This window comes from Malurus melanocephalus, unplaced genomic scaffold (genome assembly GCF_030028575.1).
Source record: "Malurus melanocephalus ecotype Western Australia unplaced genomic scaffold, MMel_1.1 scaffold_448, whole genome shotgun sequence".
In the NCBI taxonomy this organism is placed as follows: domain Eukaryota; kingdom Metazoa; phylum Chordata; class Aves; order Passeriformes; family Maluridae; genus Malurus; species Malurus melanocephalus.
Genome location: NW_026623680.1, coordinates 359,646 through 375,249, shown reverse-complemented (window position 1 = coordinate 375,249; position 15,604 = coordinate 359,646). Strand labels below are relative to the sequence as shown.

The window sequence follows — 15,604 nt, the reverse complement described above, 5'->3', positions numbered from 1 at the left end:
GCGGGGCCGGCGCTGCCAGCGGGGGGCACCGCAGGGCTGCTGAACCACCGATCCGGGCGAGACAGGAACAGGAGAAACTGCCCGCCCTCTTCTCACATCTTTCGAGATGTTTTCTTGAGTGGGAAATCGCTGGTGCAGTCCCTCTCTGCAGGGTGGGAGGAGTTACCCTGGGCTATCGCCAGCAGTGTAAACACAGGGGATCTGAAGCCTGGAAAGAGAAATCTGGCAAAGAGCTGATGGTTGTGTTCCAGAGCCACATTAGCAGATCATAAAGCCGGTACCCTGCCGAAAGGCTGCAGTCTGGGCTCCCTCTCCCTCAGTCCTATGCAAAGCCAGGTCATTCTTACCTCTGCCTTTATGCGTGGGAAGTTACTCTGTACCAGCTTTACTCCAGTCTTCCTGGAAACTGCTGCCTGCTTAAGGAAATGAAATTTCTGTCTGTACTTGGAGCACGTTGCTGGTGGTGGCTGTTCCTTCCAATAATGCAGCAGTGAACAGGCACTCTGGCACATTTTGTGATGGTGCTGCTTGACTTCAAGCCAAGGCTAGTGTAGCAAACAGTATCTGGATCMGACATGRATTTTTTTTTTTTTAATACAACACGTGGGTCTCTCATGATGACTGCAGAAGACTGTGAGGAAGTACTGGAGCAGGGAACTTACATTGACAGTTACACCATAAAGCAAAGACCTAGAAGGATCTGCCAGTCCTTGCTGGAGCCTCACTGGCATGTTTTTTTTCCCGGCTCACATCTATCCGCTTTTCTGGCCTCCTCTCAGCGTGGAGCAATTTATTTTGTAAACAAAACAGAAAGAGCAGAAGTTTCAGACTGTCATTCCCTTGAGTGAAGGCAAGCGCGCACACTGACAGCCTGAGGCTGCGTGTGAAGAGTCCCCTCAGGGAAGACATCTTGACAAGTYTCTTGTTTGCTTCTTCCTCTTTGGTGTAGAATCAAGGGAAGGTTGGTAAACAATGATTGCACAGCATTCCGAATAAAAACTTCAGCCTACRAAATAARAACAGGTTAATCAAGGTCTCTCTTKGGCTTTCCTCCTTCKGCATGGGAAGGAGAACCTGGATCTCTCCCTCTGTTCTTCACATCACTTGCTCTTTTGGGGTTTTTACTTGCRGAATTTTTCATTGTCCCTTCTAGTGATATGTGTGAARCACCCTGGCCATTCACAAGCATCTGGCATTAAATTTGTGCAGCAATACATAGACCACTATTGCACAGAGCAGAAGAGGAACAAAATTAATTCCTAAGCAATGGGGTAAAATTACTACAAGGAAATTAAGAACCCTGAGACATGAAGACCTTTGCAACACTGTCATGCTGCAAAAGGACCAGTGTTTACTTAAATTTGCAGCACAAAGAAGGATGAAAAACGCTGTGTGTAATCAAGTAGCTTGAAAGAAATTTTATAAACAGAATGAGATAGCATTTAGTTTKTTCTACACTTCAGTTTTACACTCCTACATAATTAATACACAGCTGCCAACGTTGTTTTCTCTTGTACAGGATGCATTTTCCAAATTAGAATAAAGTACAAGACATGCAAGTTTTTGTAATAGCAAAGATGTTTCATTCATTTAGAAGGTGGAACAACCAGAATTAAATCAGGGGTGACATGTGGGTAGTTTTGGTACCATTTCTACTCAAAATTAACACACGCACAATAGGCAAAGTTTKCTGGGCTTGTCGTGTCACTTTTGGAGTTACCAGAAAATTCAAACATCAGGGAGCAGCAGAACTCACTGGCTGGGGAAGGGTCCAGCACCTCTGCCCTTTCTTTTGGGCTCAGGCAGTGAGATCARCTACTTGCATTTGATAATTGCTAGGCTGAGGACAGATGAAATGTATTCCATTTCATGGTCTCTGTCCAGGCTGTTAAAAGGACATCAGACTTGGCAATTGTTGTGGCTGATCCAAGATCAGCCCCTGCTGGGTTTGTGGCTGGTCAGAAACCTGARCCAATAAAGAAATTTTTCAGGGGTGATGGTGCCTGAGGCGATTCCAGGCAAGGCAGAGTGCCACAGCTCAGAGAATCCTGGGTGCCTGCACTGGCTCACCCCAGAAAAGGCACAAGCACCTTACCCTGAGCTRAAGGGAAGAAAAACACAGTGGGAGCACTGCCTTTCCTGGGTGGGGAGAGTGGGCTCACCTTCACTGCAAGAATGGGCATTCATGAATCAGRACTTCCCCCTTCCTTTCCTTCCCTTCCCCAGCCACTCCAGCTGTTTAACTTTCAGAGGCCTCATAAAATAATACGGGTGACCAGACCCTCTGATGACATCCAGTATTCCTGAAAGTGTTACCCCATCCCTGGAAGTATCCRAGGTCAGGCTGGATGGGGCCCTGAGCTAATGGGTGACCTCCCTGCCCATGGCAGGGATGTTGGAAGTAGATTATTTTTAAAGCCCCTTCCAACCCAAACCATTCTCTCATTTTATAGTTCTGCCAACCACATGGGATAGCCGTCAAAGGGGACTCTGAGGGTCAAAACCATAAAAAAAATAGGCTATCCGTTAACAGATGTCCTCAGTTTTGGCCAGAGTAGAGAGGAATTAGCAAGGTTTAAATGTACCAGACAAAAAGGAATGTTAAATTACGCTTTGAAGTTTCTGTGGACATTGAATTACTGGAAGAGAAATAATACCAGTGATTAGTCATCAGYGAAGATCAGCATGAACTGCATCTCAGTCCTGATGTGATAAAAAAGACAGATCTGGGGAGAGGTAGCTCTTCTGTGCTTTCTATGTTACTCTTCAGCGTTAAAAGTTACAAAAAATGGCAAAACATTTTTTAGCAGAAAACCTGACTAGTTGCATAATTTATCCTTTGTATCACAAAGAAAAGGTCTATTTCAACAGTTTATACGTATTTGAGTTATGAAATGTTACAAATAAAGGTGGTAGAAACAGATTTGAAACAGAACTGGGGTCAYGATTAAATGGTTAATTTATTTCCTAAATGAATGAGAAAGGAAACAGGGTGCTGCAACCTTTTGCTCTCACTTCCTTATGAGAGAAGACATAGAGGCAGTCCCAGAGAGAGCAGGGCTGTTGTGCACACACATCTCAGACAGCCATGGGGAACTGGGTGGAGAATGAAGGACTGTCCATCTTTGTTGTTGTAAGTACAAAATTTTTTTTCTGATTTTTGTCTGGTAAAAAGTTCTACARAAAGTTGTSCTAGGCAGTTCTTACTGTGCCAGTRAAAGATGCACCTGATTATGCTGAAACTAGGGCAGCAAGTGCAGGGAAATGCTTCAAGGGAATAATTTTTAGGGAGCTCTCTCTGGTATTTCAGTTGCTTCACTGTTCAGTACAGTTTCAGTAGGCTTCAGTGCTAGCTGAGAAATGATCGTGWGTTGACTTTACCTTGCTTTGTTAGAAATATTTTAGCTAAGCAAAAGAAATAACATTAAAACTCACTTAACTATGTGCACTTCAACAGAGAAAGCTACTAAACAACCACCCTTTCTTGCATTTTTACAAACAAAATTTGGTGTAACTGAAAGCACAGTGTCTTGCTGGTATAAAATATTTATTATTGTCAGATTCAAGAATTTAGAGCTGATATTCATGAATCCTTCATTAAGACAACTAATATTTTAATTGAATTTGTTTAYAGCTTGCATAGAGGGACTCTGAAAGTAGGTTACACTAATTCTGAGAAAGATKTAAAAGTATGGAAAATCTCAGTTGCATTTACAAGAGCTAAAGAGCAAGCAGGGCAGTTGTCCTTGGACAAAATGAAGTGTTTTCTTTTATTCCCTTCACAGTGTGATATCAGGACTATAAATATACCTATATACCTATATTATGTACATATATATATATATATTAAACACGTGTATGACACCAAAATGTAAGGGCAGTGAAGGTATTGTGGCCAAATGGGATCAGGAGATGTAAATACTAAGAGGAAGAAAAAGAAGGCATAGAACTTACATATTTGTGGTGACTGAAAAGCAAGCATGTTTATTCAGCATTATTACATTGTAATTTAGGAACACAACCCTATAGCTATGGCACTTCAGTGCTTTGAAAGGGAGTGATTGAGTTTGCTGTCACCTTCAAGTGACTTCAGGAAGTTGAAACTGCCAAGAGATGAATTCTGGCTTCCCACCCCCCCCCCCCACCCCCCCACCCCCAAACTGAAATTTAAAAAAAAAAAAAAATAAGAGGCCTTTATTCAAATAAGGAATTTGGTTTTAAACCTCAAAGCTATAACAAGGTCAGCTGTCAGCTAATAGGGAAGGAAGCTAACAGAGATACTGATGAAGAAGTCCTCTAAAAAGGCAGATCACTGGAAACCTTACCCAAATGTTCTACTTTGGCCTCTGCATCTTTACTGCACACTGAGCAGGTACAGTGCTTGAGAGAAATGGAACAGACACAATTTCTACTGATGTACCCCAACAAATGAGGAATGCACTACCAGAGTGTGCCACTGTCATTTTCAATAAATATCCTAAACACTTCATCCTGAGATTGGTGTTTTAATGAGGACTTGGGGATTTCCTGTATATTGCCTTACCCTGATGGAAATCCCTTCATTTCCCAGTATTTATTTACATTTTCAAATTCTTAACTAATACCAAGTTGTTTTACAGTGTCATCTGGGCCAAAGAACCAGCAAAATGTATGGGTTAGGAGGGGTGAGGGACTGTWATGTCACATTTTCTGGGGTTTCTCCCAGTTCTCAGACTTCCTGTTTTCATGCACCCCTTAGTAAAGCTACTTAGACTGAGTGTGCAGTCATACAGACTTGTTTCAATATGGGATATGAAATCAGYCAACCAGCTCCAGGAGGACAAATATCCACATTCACTATGATCTATTTGGCCAGATGGCCTAAGGGTTAATAACTTGTCTTTCCCTAAGAAAACCTGCACTGCAGGATGTGTAAGTGTTAGAAAATTCTGCAGTACAGCTATGAAGAAGCCCTGTTTTGGGTAGTCTACATGCTGCCAAMGGGCCTGTGTTGAATATTCCCTGCTGGCTGATTTCAGAGCCTCTTCTTGAATTCAGCCCTATGTGTAATTTAGCCCATGTAAATTCAGATCTCAAGCTTCTTTGTCCTTTGTCCCAGCTTCCAAATCTTCCTCTTACATAGGTTAATGTGCCTGTGAAACTGGCATTTGGAAGAGTCCCTGAATTTCAATAGTGTTTGGAGATTCAGCTGTGCTCACAGAAGTAAACACTTGCAATATGACAATCCTGATCCAGCCATGTCTAAGCTCCTTGACCTATAAAAAGTTTCATCTGCACATTGCTGTATTTTGGTCTCTTGCCATTCCTGTACCTGTGTTCACACATCAGAGTCCATTTGCACCAGAAAATTTTCCATCACCCTTGCTGAAAACTTTATACCCTGCAGTAGGGCTCTGTRTGCAAAGAGCAGCACAGGGAGCTAACTGACAGTTATCTGAACCTTGTAAATTCATGGATTATCTCTAATAACAAACTGAAAGCTTCCTGTATAATTCTCTTTCAGCTTGTGTGGCTGGGCTTAAATGTCTTCCTCTTTTGGTGGTACTATCTTGTGTATGATGTCCCACCAAAATTCTTCTACACCAGAGTGCTCCTTGGCGTAAGTACAAGACATTATTATTTTGGTACAGACAGAGCACGCAGCAGTTTGGAATTGTTTTAGTTGTTCAAAACAGGATCTAGTGGCTGGAGCAGCAGGCTCATGTAGGAGTTAGAAGTCACATGCAAACAGATAATTGAAATCAGAGAGATGYCCAATGCTCCTGAATAGAAGGCTGGTACACAAAATAAAGAGATCTCACTCTAAAGATGTTTTCAGTTAATTATTATGCTAGTAATTAAATTAATTATGATGCTGGTTATTAAAGTGAACATTTATTGTGGCTGCTTTATTAAGGAAAAGATGAATAAAATATTGCTATTGAACTATAGTGCAATCATTTCCCCTTGCAATTATTTTTCAGAGCATGAATAGTTTACAAAGATATTGGCTCTGAAAAGCAAWCATCATTCATATATTCATCAAGCATGTGAGTGGTAGTCAAGTAGTGAAATGATCCTTGATCCTGGGCTACTCCRTATTGTCCAACTGGTTAATGCAGCATTATGTGTCCTACTATGAACWTCCTTCCAAAACTACCACAGGTCATGACCAATTGAAAGGGAAAATTAATTTGTTCACATATTTTAAAACCCTGATCACAGACATAAAAATCAGCCTAAGCTTTGGATTACAGAGCACAGCATTTTGCCAGAGGTTTGCAAAGCCATGGTTTAATTCTACAAAGCATGAAATCCCATTCTGCATATGGCTTCAGATCTGTGGATCAAATCCTGTSCTTTGCAATCATGGTGCAGTTCCCTTTGAAGTCACAGAGACTTATGCTTGGATAAACAGAGCTCAGGGTAACCCCAAACAGCTGTGGCCTGAAACCTAAAAGGGTCTCAATCCATGCCAGCAGAGGAAATATTATTTTTCCTTCCCTACATTGTGTATGGATTAATATGGTCATTAGTTCTTCATTTCAAGCAGTTCAAAAATCTTAAATAATTCAGGGTGCAAAGACCAACATTAAGAARACAGATTCCTAAAAGCTAAGGCAACAAATTTCCTTAAACTCCTTTACMGACAGAGAACTTAAACCACTTCTCCTATAAGCTGTTCATCTCCCATAAACCCCACCAAACTGAAACCACAGACTTTCCTTACAGCCTTGGGTCACAAAACTCTACTACTGGCTTAGATTTGCACCTGTGCCTGATTGCCAGATGTGACAGGGAGTTTTTTACACAACYGTTTGATTTCAGAACTGAAAAGAGAAGGTGTCTGTGTGTCTGTAGCAATGGGTTCTGCCTGCACATGTCTCTGATTTGACCAGAGCACGCTTTACCTTGAACATTCACCATGTTAATGTGAACTCTGGATCTCACACACTTTACAAGTCGTGATATAATACATAAATAAAATCTGTGCCTATCCATGCCCTGGATMATGTCTTAGGTAACGCATTTAATAACAGCATCTCTGCAATTGCAGCGTGCTCTGGCTCTTGCAAGGGCTCCTGCAGCCTGCCTGAACTTCAATTGCATGCTGATTCTGCTGCCAGTATGTCGAAACCTGCTCTCCTTCCTCAGAGGATCAAGTGCGGTAAGATGAAGAAAGAATTTCAAAATTATGAAACATAATAACCTAAACACCCCTGCAAATATACCAAGAAATTTTTGTCCAACTTCCCCAAATTTAGTGTATTTTGAGGATGTTCTCTTATAAGAAGCAGATAAGCCTGGAGTTTTGCTCTAAGCAAGACTGAGGTCTGATTCCCTTGGGGTTTCTAGAGCTCTGTTGAGAGTTTAGCTTTGCATTAGTCTCCTTCAAGTCTTCCCTTTTTTTGCTGCCTCCTGGGTATGGTGCTGCCCTGAATGCAAAGTCCCTCTTCTGGCTGGCAGCAGCTGTTGGTGCTCACACACATCCACCCTGTTTGTCACTGATGTTACACCTAGTAGAGGGAAAAAATAATCTGTCTGCTATCTTTGCATGCTCAGTTCTGCAGGAAAGTGTAGTCTTTTACAGACTTTCAGAATGGGATTTTTTTTTCAGTTGTCTCATAAATTATGTTCTTTCTTGTCTGAGTTGCATTTTGATCTCAGGATGAAATCATTCACAGGCCTTTTGACYTTTTCTAGCTCCCAAATGCAGATGTTACACAGAGCACCAAGGAACTGACACTAAGGAAAGGACAACTGATTCTAAGTGACAGCTGAAGAAGCTTCCTAAGATAGTATAGCTGACTGTATCCCACTGCCAAAATCTAGAATTCTGGCTATTACAGCAGAAATAATGTAGACAATGCAGGCAGTGGCCCAGTGAAAAAGCCTTATTCTCCTCAAGTTCATTAACTGTCTTTCCAAATGTATAATGGTTCCTCCTTTCTTTCTGGAGATTTGAATATAAACACAATCAGCAAGYATATTTCCCAGAAGTTGTTTTTCATCTCTAAACCTGTATAAATTCCCTCATGCAAATGAGACAGCCTGCAGGGACTGAGAGAGCAGAGCAGAAGAGGAAGTGATAAAATAGATGCAGTGTTTCAAGAGTCCTTCATACGGGAAGAAAGTGGGATATGAAGTAATAAGAAAATAACCAGAGACAACCCAGGCTGTACTTCCATTTAGTACAGACATCCTCACARTAAGTGTGAATAAGGCTGAATAACTGAGCTGTTGCCTGCCACATTAAACTCTTTAATTACATTTAGGAGCAAGGCGAGTGCTCTAACCTTTCTAAGGAATAAAACTTAGGGATATAAATTTGGAACTACATGTCAGGCTTTCAGTCTTTTCTTATACTCCTTCAGATCCTGGGATGCYACAAAAGCAGACAGCCATACCCTCCATGTATGTAAAAGGAAAAAGGATAGCAAAATAAAACTGTAGGGTTAAAGTTGTTATTCCCTTGCCCAAAGGGGAATAGATCAGCTAGTATCAGCCAAWATTCAGAGCTGACTCCTCTAGCTGCAGAAGTTAATAATGAACATAAATGTAGAAAGAATTAATGATGCTATGGATAAATGCAACTGGAAAATAATKATGATCTCTCTATCATACAAGGCCTTTTTTAGATTCCACTGGTGAAAGCAGGTTGGGCAGAGGTCTTCTGAAGTCAAAGTGGTGAAAGAGCTGAAGATACATATGGAGACATTACTGGAAGGCTGAAACCTGTTTTTGAGATGTTGAGAATTGTACTCTAGCTGGGGCTTTATGCTACTTGTGAATTGCTTCTCTCCTAACATCTGTAGTTTAACTTTTCTAATCAGGATCTTGATGAAACTCTCCCTCTTGCTATTCAAGCTGTCAGCCCTTCTGCCTTGGGCACTGTGGTGGAGTCATTCACTTTACACCCAGCATATAAGTGACTCTCAGGCAGGGAGATCCAGCTGCATTCCTGCTGCCTGCTGGCAGCTCACTCTCCTGCTGACAGCTGGGAATGAGGAAGCAAAGAGCTCTGAGGGTGAGCAAGGAGGGCAGGGAGGGGCATAAAATATGGCTCTGAGACAGCTGGTGTTTGCTTAGCTTCAGCTGCTTTTTTACAAGAAATCCACACCTCAGGAAGGATGTAATTTTAGATCTTAAGCAAAACACACACAACCCAGTGAGCCAGTGGCAGTGCCAGCACTGTGGTGGCCTTAGCWCAGGGGGASAGCTGCTTGTGCTTGCTGTGCTGYTGTCTCCAACTAGCTGTGCTCTGCRGGTAACAACTGTGAGCATCTACAAGAAAAAACATTTAAATGTCAAATAACTTACTGAAAGGTAGTGATCTTGCCAACAGCAATGTCACTGGGGTCAAGAAGAGGAAAGAATTGTTCAAACCCAGTGTTCAGTGGTAATGTACTGAAAAGTCTGGCTGTCTCCATTCTGCCACCCAGAAATCATATGCTACAAAATTTTTTGGTTTTAATTGAAAGAACAKCTGTGTTGTCTTTTGCATGCCTCTCATTGCTGTATTTATCCCTGTTTTTAATGAGCCTCACGACTGAAGGCATTTGGAGCYCTCTGCCATTGCTTGGCCTTCCCTTCTTGAACAGATCAAAGGGCTTTTGCAARGGAGTCAAGCACTTCCTCACTGTGCTGCATTTCTTTCTACAATCTTTYGTTATTGTCTCTCAATAGATGTGATACAAAAGGGCCAAATTTCTCCTGGTTGTTGTTACAGTCTGAAGTTGTTGTGACAGCCCCAGGGTATTTGCCATATGTGAGGAAACATTTGTGGAAGTTTGCATAGTGTTTTCTTCCCTTATCCAGTAAGCAAACACAATTCAGACACATAACACATGACAATCATGCCTTCTGCTGTGTGGAGACAGCAAATGCCAGATTTACAAGAACTTACACTTCTAGCAGAACTCCCAGTGACTGCAGCACAATTCAGATGGGGCCTATTAGGAACTTGTCCTCATTTGTAACGTAAATATCAATTTATTTGGTTTGTATCTGCAGAAATTTTTGCTGTTTCTTTTTGGGTAACTCCAACACCAAGTTGTAAGTGAAGATGTGGGAATTACACCTACTATTTTGGGGAAGGAATGCCTTCATATCACTGCCATAGGTGACTATTTGGGAGAGGAGTTTGCTGAGACAGTTAAACCCCAACTTTGCAGCCCATTTCTAGATTGTGAGCCACTATAGGATTGTGATGCTACCAAAGCAGTCACTCTGCCATAGCAGACTGTGATCCCTCCTTCTGTTTATAATGTGCAATTCAAAACAGATAAGAWGTATTCCTTTCTCATACTGGATGGTTTTTTTTGTTTTGTTTTTTTTTGCTTATCAAATACGTAATTTCAGTGGAATGTGTTAAAGCATAATCTGTAATTCCTGTATTCTAAAAGACAGGGAGAAATATTTTTGTCTATATTTTGGAATGCTAAACCTTTCCTAGCAATGCCATCAGTGTGTCAGGGCCTCTGTTTTTGTCCCTGCATTTAAAAAGTGCATAGRCAACAAAAATAGTCTTTAAATACCTTTTTCTTCAAACCCAAAGTGCTGCTCTACCCGTATCCGACGACAGCTGGACAGAAACCTCACCTTTCACAAAATGGTGGCCTGGATGATTGCCCTTCACACTGGTTGGTATTCTAACGTTTCTTTATTTATTGCTTTGTTATGTATTTTATATGAAATCTGCGTCAGATCCAAGTTCTTAGGGATATGGGCAGAGACCTGATTTCATTGAAGGAATCAGTGTGTGTTTCAAGGCTTAAATAGGTTTCCAGCTACGTGCCAAATGGGAGAGAGCAAAAGATGAACAAGGAAGAATACCTTTATTTTGAACCATCAGTATCATTTATGATAGTTTAATAAAGGGTGTTTAGCAATGGCCTGAGAACCAGACACCCTGGGTATAATTCTTGCTTAGATTTATTTCTTATCTGGCATGTCTGGAACAAATAACAGAAATATTTCAAAAAGAAAAAAAAAGGATATAAAAAACTTGGGCTGGCCATGACAATGGTTTTCTRTTTTCTCTCTCATTTCTTAATCTAAGCATTTTCTGTCTTTTTTTAATCAAATTTCTCACTTCTCAATGCAAGTACCTTACAAATCATGTGTCCTAGAGCTGGAAGCTTCCCTTTACTTCTTTCCCACCCCCACCCAAAAAATGTAAACTTCACATGGTAAAGCTTTAACAATTAAATATCAGTGATCTGAAATTGTGATGAAGAGGGAGAGAGCAGCAAAGCTCTTAAGGTGCAGTTGGCAAATGTGACAAAGTTTCAAATGTTACTCAAAGCCACCAAGTGCTTGTGATCAATGCTGATTATTCCTTTCCTGTCACTCCTAGCAATTCACACCATTGCACATTTATTCAATGTGGAGTGGAGTGTGCAAGCCCGTGTTGAAGAGAAAGGCACTCTGGCAGCTGCGCTTTCTGGCCTTGGAGACAAACCAAATGAAAGCTATGTCAACTTTTTTAGACAAACTATTGGGGTAAGTGACACCAGGCTCTTCAGAATCATCATTACATTTGTTTCAGTGATCATATAAGACCATTGGAGCAGAGGGCCTATTTCTGGTGTCCACAGTCTGGGTTTGGGCCATCATGCAGACAAACTTYGTAGAATCCATTCTTCTATATTTGCCAGTAATATCGTTGCTGAACTTCGATAGTACTTTAAATTTTTATACCTGAGAATTTCAAAGTAGCTTTAAAACATTATGTAAAAACAAATACCCTGTAAAGCTGTGTTCTTAGACAGACATGGAACTTAGAAATTTTTGGTTTTGTTTTTGTACCAAAAATACATGGTACGCAGAAATCAAGGCAAAAATTTTGAAGTTGGATGGCTTAAGCTCTTATCATTGGGGAAAATAAAAGGGATTTCACTATTCATCAGAAGAGCACTGAGCATCCAAACTCTGCATGAGTTGAGTCTCACAGCTGTGCAACATAAGAGGAAATGAGAGCTTTCATTCAGCTCCTGAAATACAGAGGTAGAAATTCAGCTCTTAACATCAGAGCTGTRCAAATGTATTCACCTTGCCCAACCCTGCCCTGCTGAGCCATGGCAGAGTAGGAAACAATGTTGGGTGTGTGAATTTGTGGAAAACCCTTCCTCTCTATTTCCACTCACCTGAGTAAAGGTAAATATGCAGTGCAACAGAAATGGAGTGGGATTCTGGCATCAGATGACTTAAAGACTTTTAACAAGGTAAAGGGTTTTGTGAATGTTGGTTCATCTGCCTCTGATTTGTACAAACCCTTAAACCAATGTGTCCAATTATTTCACAGAACCCCGTTGGGGGCCTATATGTGGCTTTCACGTACTTGGCTGGCATCACTGGGGTTGTGATCACGCTGGCCCTCATCCTCATCATCACCTCATCCACCAAAACCATCCGGAGGTCGTATTTTGAAGTGTTTTGGTACACCCACCATCTCTTTGTCATCTTCTTCATTGGCCTYGTCATCCACGGTGCTGGGTGAGTATTTGTCTTATCATGAGCTACCAGGAAACACATGATAACTACTGTATCTTCATTTAAAGCCCACTCACACATGACTATAGGGATTTCAGACACCGAGCAGCAGTTTTTGATGGCAGCAATGGGCCAATACATTACTAAGGGCCAGGAGGCTCTTACTGATATGTGCAACTTGCTGTCCACACACAGGAGGTGACTTTGCATATTGGAGCTCACTGACACTCAGCTTCTTCTGATATCTTAATTGCAAAGCTCTTTTCCAAGGCTGCTGTTTMTAATTGTTAATTTGCCTTTCTCTCATAAAAGGAATTGCATCACACACATATGTGTAAGGAGGTCTCAGTATAAAAATTACACAGAGTTTAGAATTTTATTGGGTAAATGAAAACTGTAGTACTATAGATTTATCTTTCAGTCTTGAATGATTTTCTAATATTAGCAGCATTTCAGAATTAATGTTTACCTGTTTCAACTTAGATATAGGTATTCTTAAGGTTTTTCTAACTTCCAAATGCCAAACGTTTTTCTGCTGTTATTCGTTCCATATCTTCATCTGAAAGATCTGAAATCCTGATGAAACAGTTTTAGGACTACACAAACACAATTTTAGCACTTAGAAAAATTAACTTTAGATCCATTTTATAAAACCAAAGAATTGATGAATRAAGAAAAAAGACTCAATTATCCAAGCTACATTTCAATAGTACATAATTACTCTACATTGTCAGTTCTAAAGGAAATCCTATGTGCATTAGAAAGTGTGCTTTAAAATGCCCAGCAAAAATGGCTATTGAAAACCACTTCCTTTCAGTCCATTAGTGCCATTAAAAAGACAGAAATTACAGTAAAACAGGAAGAACAAAAATAGAAGGCAGATGGGAATCACCCTCAGTATATTTGTCCATTCCAACTTTCATTACAAGGAGATGGTTTGAGCAAAACCTGTGGAAGGAAAAGAGCATGTGTTTCATGTTTTCTGCAGCAAATACTGTATAGTTACTGACCCAGTGACCAAACCTGCTGTTAGTTACTCCAGAATGCTATCAGAAARCAATCACTGCTCTTTTTAGATTTCAGTGAAGAGCAGGTATCTAATAAAAGTTGGTTTTTAATTTACTTTGATGTTCACTGTGCTACCTCCATTTTAATTGTACTCGAACGGAAAGGCAAGAGTTTGGACAGCAGTGGTTGTCAGCAATGTTCAGCAATCCTTTGGAAGCAGATTAACACAGGAATATTATCATCTGTAGAGGGGAGGATGCTTTCTGGCTGTGAACTCSGTGACCTCACTTGTTTGGCCTTAAAGGCAATAATGACCTTTAGAGTTTAGAGAAAATGCTAATAAACTAAGAAATATGAGACAGGCTTGTTACACACAAGGAAGGCATCTCAAGTGTGCAAAGGTGGATGCCATGGAATGAGTATGAACTCACAGTCTCAAAGYAACATGTCAGGAAGAGGCATAAATTCCAGTTTACCTCAGGGCAGAGAAGGCTGTCACGCACCTTTCTAYACAAACAAACATCTGTGTGTACACAGATAGCTGAGCCAAAAATTAGTGATAGCATCAAAGGGGCGGATTTGAGAAAGATGGAGAGAGAATATTTACAAGAGCATGCAGTGACAGGACAAGGGGAAATGGCTTCAGACTGAAAGAGAGTGGATTTAGATWAGATATTAGGAAGAAATTCTTTACTGTGAGGGTGCTGAGGCAMTGGYACAGRYTGYCCAGAGAAGCTGTGGATGCCCCATCCCTGGAASKGTTCCAGGCCACGTTCATGAGGCTCTGAGCAACCTGSTGTTAGTGAAAGGTGTCCCTTTCCATGGCAGGAGGGTTGGAACTGGATGATCCTTAATGTCCCTTCCAACCAAAGCCATTCTGTGATTTGATTCTTTGACTGTACAATAATTCTTGTCAGTTACAAGCTGTTAGAGCACTTTTGTAGCACTGATGTTTTTTGTGCATGAGCTGTGTGCCACAGACAAATGTCCCAAATTTCTGACCACAAAGAGGAGAGAGATGAGAGATGCAGTTCAGCCAAAAAGGTAGTGATTATAAGGCTATACTGCTGAAAGCTAAATTACAGTACTGGAAAGAGCATCTACACTGAGTAATAATGGGAAAGTTTTTTTCCTTTTCTTGTTCAGGGTACTGACATTATCAAACCTTGAACAGAGCCTAAGTCAAGGCAAAAATCCCAGACCCCGTTTCCCTTAAGCAATGGGTGAGCAGTGGAGGAAATGGGCTCCTCCTGTTCCTGTAACTCATCCCAGGCAGGGGCTCAGCTGAACCCATTAGTGGGGAAGTGAACTGCAACTGCTGATGTTCCTGCAAATTGCAACTCGTGATGCTCCTGTCACTGCTTCCCTTTATTTTTCAGGCAGGATATTAATCAAACATTTAATGAAGAAGAGGTTCATTAGTAATATTTATGAGAAATATCTTATCTCTCAACACTGTGCAGAGGTTTCCTAATAATCCTAGGATAAATCTGCCACCCAGAGCTAGCCATGCATTTGGCTTAGATACCATGGGTTTTKTTGAAATGTCAGAAATATGGTCTGGTTTACAGAAATTGAGCTGGAAAAGCAGGAAGAGAAGTCATGAGCAGAAGATATTGAAGAATCATATTGGCACAAACCTGAACAGCCTAATAAGAACCAAACTGTTTCTAGGGAAAATTCAGCAGACCTTAATCTGGATTTTTGTACTAAGATCCTGAAGTTGGCAGAACTCCAGAGAGAGATAGGAAATAGWGAACAAGATCAGAATAGACTTTTGCTCCTCGAAACTGAAACAACTTCAGCACCAGTTCTGCCACTGGAAATAGAGCTGTACTGGATCAGTTAGGATTCTTTATAATGCAACAAACAACAACAAAAACCCCAACCAAGCAAGAACACAGAGGTCAGAAAATCAGCTGACACAAGCTGGTATAGCTGCAATAGCTGCTTTGTTTCAAGAGCATCTTGTTCATTCACAGCACCTGAATAGCTGCTTCACAGTATCAGTGGGAGAGGAAGGGCCAAAGTAAGAATGKGTGTTGGAAAGGGATCTCCAAATTTCTAAAATAAATAGCAGAAATAATCTCTGTAGTGGTGTGTTGGAAATTGATTGTCTACT

At 40.9% G+C, this 15,604-nt stretch overlaps 1 protein-coding gene across 1 annotated transcript in view; it reads left to right on the top strand.

Moving 5' to 3' along the window:
- The first annotated feature begins 3,034 nt into the window (after positions 1 to 3,034).
- The window catches only part of LOC130581939 (cytochrome b-245 heavy chain), a 19,566-nt gene continuing 6,996 nt past the window's right edge, over positions 3,035 to 15,604 (top strand). Inside the window, exons 1-6 of the mRNA XM_057380350.1 lie at positions 3,035 to 3,133; positions 5,504 to 5,599; positions 7,037 to 7,147; positions 10,538 to 10,622; positions 11,339 to 11,484; positions 12,287 to 12,477. Coding sequence (XP_057236333.1) covers positions 3,089 to 3,133; positions 5,504 to 5,599; positions 7,037 to 7,147; positions 10,538 to 10,622; positions 11,339 to 11,484; positions 12,287 to 12,477 — 674 coding nt within the window. The 5' untranslated portion in view covers positions 3,035 to 3,088. The remainder of the gene's footprint in view (positions 3,134 to 5,503; positions 5,600 to 7,036; positions 7,148 to 10,537; positions 10,623 to 11,338; positions 11,485 to 12,286; positions 12,478 to 15,604) is intronic.